Raw genomic sequence first — 6,154 nt, forward strand, 5'->3', positions numbered from 1 at the left:
TCTGTATGTAGGCAGCAGCCTCTCTGTGTTAGTGATGGCTGTTTAACAGTCTGATGGCCTTAAGATCGAAGCTATTTTTCAGTCTCTCGGTCCCAGCTTTGATGCACCTGTACTGACCTCGCCTTCTGGATGGTAGCGGGATAAACGACAGTGGCTCAGGTGGTTGTCCTTCCTGTGACATTGGGTGCTGTAGGTGTCCTGGAGGGCAGGTAGTTTGCCCCCCGGTGATGGGTTGTGCAGACCGCACCACCCTCTGGAGAGCCCTGCAGTTGTGGGCGGTGCAGTTGCCATACCAGGCGGTGATACAGCCCAACAGGATGTTCTCAATTGTGCATCTGTAAAAGTTTGTGAGGGTTTTAGGTGACAAGCTCAATTTCTTCAGCCTCCTGAGGTTGAAGAGGCGCTGCTGCGCCTTCTTCACCACACTGTCTATGTGGGTGGACCATTTCAGTTTGTCAGTGATGTGTACGCCGAGGAACTTAAAACTTTCCACCTTCTCCACTGCTGTCCCGTCGATGTGGATAAGGGGGTGCTCCCTCTGCTGTTTTCCGAAGTCCACGATCATCACCTTTGTTTTGTTGACGTTGAGTGAGAGGTTGTTTTCCTGGCCTTACCAAGGCAACTACTGTCTATCTAGGAAACGTGCTAGCTATTTCAGTGGATATTGAACACATTTCAACCTGCAAATGAATAATGTTTTTACTAGATCTAAGGAATTGTAATACATTCACACAAGGTTTTTTGTGGAAGTCAAAGGATGTAAAAGTAGGCCAGAAATGTTTGAGTAAGGTCTCTCTGACAATCAATTAGAAAGGGTATTGCGATAACAATAAAATGACATATTTCACAAGATTTAAGTCATTTTAATAAATTTACACAAGGTTTTTGGTGGAAATCAAAGGTTGTAAAAGTAGGCCAGACATTTGTAGAATAATTTACACTTGGTTCGAGGTGTCACTGACAAGCCTATGGAAAAGTTATTGCGATAAGAATAATTACATATTTTACTAGATTTAAGTCATTTTAAATGAGGCTTCTTATTTAAAAGGCTTAATTTAATTTCTTTAATAGGATATTGATTTATGCTTCATATCTTTTTCTTAATCCACTTAGAACTCATCATAAACACAAACATATTTTGATCAGCTAAGGCTACAATACCTTTATCACAACACATGTAGGCCTGCTATAACTTTGATTACAGAAAATTATCACCATTACAACAATAGCAGCACATTAATAGCTGCAGTAAATGAAAGGCTTGGCTGTGTCTTCGTTTCTGTTGTCCTATTTTGTAATGCTAATCTATAGTCCTTCATTAAAACCTGTTGATTGGGGAAGACTTGCTGATTTCTGATTAAGTGGATCAAGATGTCTGTTTACTTTCACCCGAAGAGCTTCTGTCAACAGTCAGGGTAGGAGGGGCGACTCGTCCCTCTCACAACCCGTCTCCAACCCCTTATCGATATGGTGTATTGTCAATGCCGACTGTTCTCGCAAAATCAAAGCTTGCCGGTCGGTAGAATGTGTGAACATGGGATCAGCATCACCCAGGGGCATCATATACCCCAAAAATCTGAGGGGCACAAAGTATGTGTGGATGGCTGGGGGTTGGTCTACCGGGGGGAACATTTCCCTCTGTACGTAAATGTGAAAATGTTGCATTTTTCAAATAGCAGGAAAATGCTGTTTCAGGTATCTAAAGCCAAAATATTTATGCTTTGTAAAAAATATTTTGATTTTTCTGCATATCTAAGCATACATCTTAAGCTGTCTGTAAAATAAGAAACGAAATATGCTGCTCTGCATCTTTGCTAAAATCTGGGTTAAAGATTAAAAGGAATGTGAGTCTTATTCAGTACATTTAGTTATTGCTTGCTTTTCTCAAATAGTTAGACAAGCTAGCTACTCTAACTAGATTGATAGCCTGAAATGGCTTCTTGGTAGCTAGTTATGAGGTTGGGAGATTAGGAACCTATCTGGGCTAGCTAAAGCCAACGTCATAAAATTGCTAAGTGACTAGTACTATTACAGAGGGATTTATTTTTAATTGACAAATCTGAGAGGGAACGTGCCCCTGTGCCCCCTATGTGCATGACACCCCTGGCGTCACCCCTTACAAATGGCACTATCTAATGAAGTAAAAAATAACGCAAGGTTTTACATTTAGGTTAGGCATACCCAGAGCAATAATACAGGCATTTTGTCTTGGCACAATGGGCGCCAAATGTGTCTCTAACTTTGTAGGGTTTCTTTTATATGTCCTATGTGAGCGTTACATTAAATAGGCAACCAATTAATATTTGAAGTTTTGCACAAATGTAATTTTTGCTGCACTATTCCCAACTCCAATGTGGTGAATAAAAAAATGGTTGGCTTGACAATGACAGCAATGGAATTGGCAAGAGCACAAACAGATCTGGGACCAGGCTACTACTCCCCCTCATCAGGAAACAACTGAAATCTAAGACATGAATTTGTCTGAATCTTTCATCTCTTTTGTTGAATATCCGTCCGTCTACTACATCTATGAAAATGAGGACCCAGCAGGCCTGCCCTGCCAAAAAGAGACCGCTAATAACATGATGATTAACACACACAGCACAGGGAGCACATCTGTTTAGCTGTCTGACTACTGTTGATCTGGCATCACGTTTCGTGTGTGTGTATGTGTCTGTCCTCTGCCTGTCAGCTGTTGATCTGTCAATCAGCCATTCCTGTGTGTTGTCTGCGTGTATGCTGTCTGCGGGCACACTGTCTGTCATCCCAAGACCACCTGCCACACTCCAGTCCCAATACACACTCCACACTGGGACTCTATGGAGGAACCCGTTGCCTCAGCCACTGTAGTGTTTGTGTGTGTATGTGACAGAAAAAGACCCAGCCAGCTCCTGCATTAGAGACACATAATCAGGTCCATGTGAAGAGCCCTTTACAATCCACATCCCAGAGCAGAGCACACACTGGATTATTCATCTGTCCCCTGTGGGAGCTCGGCTCCCAATACACACCAGTCTGTTTGACCTGACACACACATACACAGGGGGACCACCATAGACTCAGGCAGAGAAGGATAGACATACCTCCACACACTAATAATGTTATACACATACTTGACAAACTTAATTACACTAATATGAGAATCTGTCCACGGGGTGCCATTCTAAATCTACACAGGGTTGAGGGGCCAGTTGTTGAGTGAGAGGAAAATATCTGTCTGTCTGTCTGTCTGTCAGTGATGTCCATCTATGTATGCCTTTTGATCAAGCAAGACTAGTGCTCCAATTAGAACAATATTAGATCATGAAAACTAGATCATCATCATCATCCCAGACCTAGTTCTATTTGATAAATTATGAAAAAAGTTTAGGCTCAAACTGTTTCGATTGTTAATCAATTCAAGAATTGACATACTGGAAGCCTATCAACGATGTTTGGACTGAATGACACTGAGGGTGAAACCGCTTAGATGTCCATTAGAGAGAGATTATCACGTCATTAATTACCGGTATAAAGCACTCCTCTATCTGCTAATCTATTGGTGTCTAATCCAGCCATGTTTCAGATGAAAATGGGGTCATTAAAAACGAAATGTGTGTTTTTATTTCATGTGCGAGTCCCATCTTTACTGGTCGATGTGGTGATGATGGGTGTGATAGGTGAGTGGGTGGAGGTGGGGGTTGAGGTAGGTATCAGGCAGAGTCTATTAGTCCTTAAATAGGGCGTTACTTTGAAGCTCTCCTGCACGTCCACTGTCATTGATGTTGGTCCCCACCCCTTTGTACACGTCCGTCGGGATGTCACAGCGGGACTACTATATATAAAGGTGGTCAGTCCTTGTCCTCTTCCATCGCAACAGGGTTTAACTCTCAACTCTTTCAGAAATGGCATATTTCTCAATTTGGCTGCTGTGCGCCTGTGCGATACTGTCTCTAACGCACAGCTTCAATCAGGAGAACCTGAAAGAGGCTATGCTTCAGAGGCTTGGACTGAAGGAACTCCCAAGGATCCATAAAAGGGACTTGGAAAACCTGGTCGTTCCTAGCCACATCAGAAACAAGTACCTGGCCCTGCTGAAGCTGCACCACGAGAGGAGACGCCGCTCTCTGCCCAGCCTAGCAGGAATCCTCAGGGGGTATTCCGGGAACGCAGGTAAACAGCAATGACAACTATGACCGTTTCTAAGACTGAGAATATGACAGTTTCAAAGACTGACTGATTTTCAGTTTTATTTTCCATTATTATATTTTATGTACCATTAGCTATACTATTGTTAACACCAATGCGTAATTCTCAGTTTGGTTCTGTTTGGATTCCAAATTACGCACTGCTGTCCAATTGTCCACATGCGGACGGTGTCCTGTTATATTCTACATAACAGATATATCGGGGGAGATTCTTTACTCTGACGCCACCAGAGAGCGGTTGGTTTTCGACATGGAGGCCAGGGTCCCAGCCAACAGCGAGGTGACCATGGCGGAGCTCAGACTCTACCAGAACGCCCCTCATAAACTTCACCTGGCCGGGAGAAAGAGTCAAAAGCAGGACAACAACGCACGGGTCAGCGTCTACTGGGTGGAGGTTCTAGAGAACGGCGCCAACCGCTCCTCACTGGTAGACTCAAGGTCAGCACCGTTACCGCACATCATTCAACAGCCTACTTTTAATTAGCGTAATACTAATTAATTAGCATGCTAGTTAATTAAAGTACTATTGTGATTAATTTGTACGGTTGTCCTCTTTCAATAGGTTGGTGCCAATCTACGAGACCGGGTGGAAGGGTTTTGATGTGACGCAGGCCGTACACTACTGGTCGAAGGGACGCCGCGAGGTGCCGCTGCGCCTGGAGCTGCGGGTCGAGGGGGAGAGACCGGGAAGCTACGCAGCCCAGATGGCCAAGAGTATACGCTTTACCGCGCAGGACCCCTCTGACCAGAGCACGGGAAAGCCTGAGCTTCTTTTTTACACCTTGAACCTGGAGGAATATGGGTAGGTGGCATTTAATAGCTAGGCTAATGGCAATGTTTAGAACTTTGGTTGGACAGTGGACACATTTTAAGCATATAGGCTACACACATATGGGCCTGGCTGCTATGTCACAGTATGACATTTGCTTATACATTATTTGAGAACCCTCTATAGATGTTTCAAACGTGTAATAACCTGACCATTTCTCTTCGTCCAGTTCCCGTGGTGACTGCCAGTCCAGCAAGCCGAACGGCATTTGCTGCAGAGAAGACCACTTCATCAACTTCCGGGAGCTAACTTGGACTCAATACTGGGTCATCGAACCTGCGGGCTACCAGTCCTTCCGATGCGCAGGGGGATGCAAGCAGCCAAAGCGTCATTATGGCTACGGAGAACGGCGGTGCGCGGCTACGGAGAACGCGCCGCTACCTATAATGTACCTGGTGAAAAAAGGAGACTACACTGAGATTGAAGTGGCCGAGTTTCCCAACATGATTGTGGAGAAGTGCAGATGTACAATGGACAATGTATCTGTTTGAGAATGAGGAATGAGCGCAATCCAGAGAGACTGAGAGATGCGAGTGCGACTCGTGACGCACAGTACTTTTTTTCTTCAAACTTAAATTACTATAGGCTGAAAAGGAGATCTCTTGTTGGTGTGAATATTTGAGACAAAGGTTATATTAGCCGATCACTTGTTTTTTGAGCACTTTAAATGTAAATACGTAGCCTAATTTATGTTGTCCATTAATGCATTTATACTCTTCATATGACAAGATTAAAAATATGAATTAATTGCACATTTTCAAAGTATATTAATACATGTATTTTTCTTCCACAAATCCTTTACACAGTGTCACTTCATTGGTTCATCTGTTGTCTATGGGTTTGTCTTCTGAGGGAGAGCGAGGGAGTGTGAATAAACGAAAACACAATCGAACTGAGATCATTACAGATGTGATTGTGACACCAATTTCCTATATCATTAGAGCCTCACCACTAGCCCAGTCCTTTGTTATGGTAACACATCCTCATCACGGGGCTTCCGATCAGTGTTTGATTTGTGGATTTATTTACTTAGTTCCAGTCTCAGAATCTACAGCACTGCATCCATTGACGACCAGTGTGGCCAAGCTAAACGTCACCAATTACGCACGAATGGCGCGCCTTTGGAGATCCACCATGA

The 6,154-nt window shown here is 43.8% G+C and overlaps 1 protein-coding gene across 1 annotated transcript; it reads left to right on the top strand.

Moving 5' to 3' along the window:
* Positions 1-3,743: 3,743 nt before the first annotated feature.
* LOC139584072 (left-right determination factor 2-like) lies at positions 3,744-5,810 on the top strand. Its single transcript, XM_071415587.1, has 4 exons — positions 3,744-4,152; positions 4,382-4,625; positions 4,750-4,989; positions 5,186-5,810. The coding sequence occupies exons 1-4, from the start codon at positions 3,885-3,887 to the stop codon at positions 5,505-5,507; spliced, it is 1,074 nt and encodes a 357-aa protein (XP_071271688.1). The 5' UTR covers positions 3,744-3,884; the 3' UTR covers positions 5,508-5,810.
* The last annotated feature ends 344 nt before the right edge of the window (positions 5,811-6,154 follow it).

This window comes from Salvelinus alpinus, chromosome 9 (genome assembly GCF_045679555.1).
Source record: "Salvelinus alpinus chromosome 9, SLU_Salpinus.1, whole genome shotgun sequence".
Classification (NCBI taxonomy): domain Eukaryota; kingdom Metazoa; phylum Chordata; class Actinopteri; order Salmoniformes; family Salmonidae; genus Salvelinus; species Salvelinus alpinus.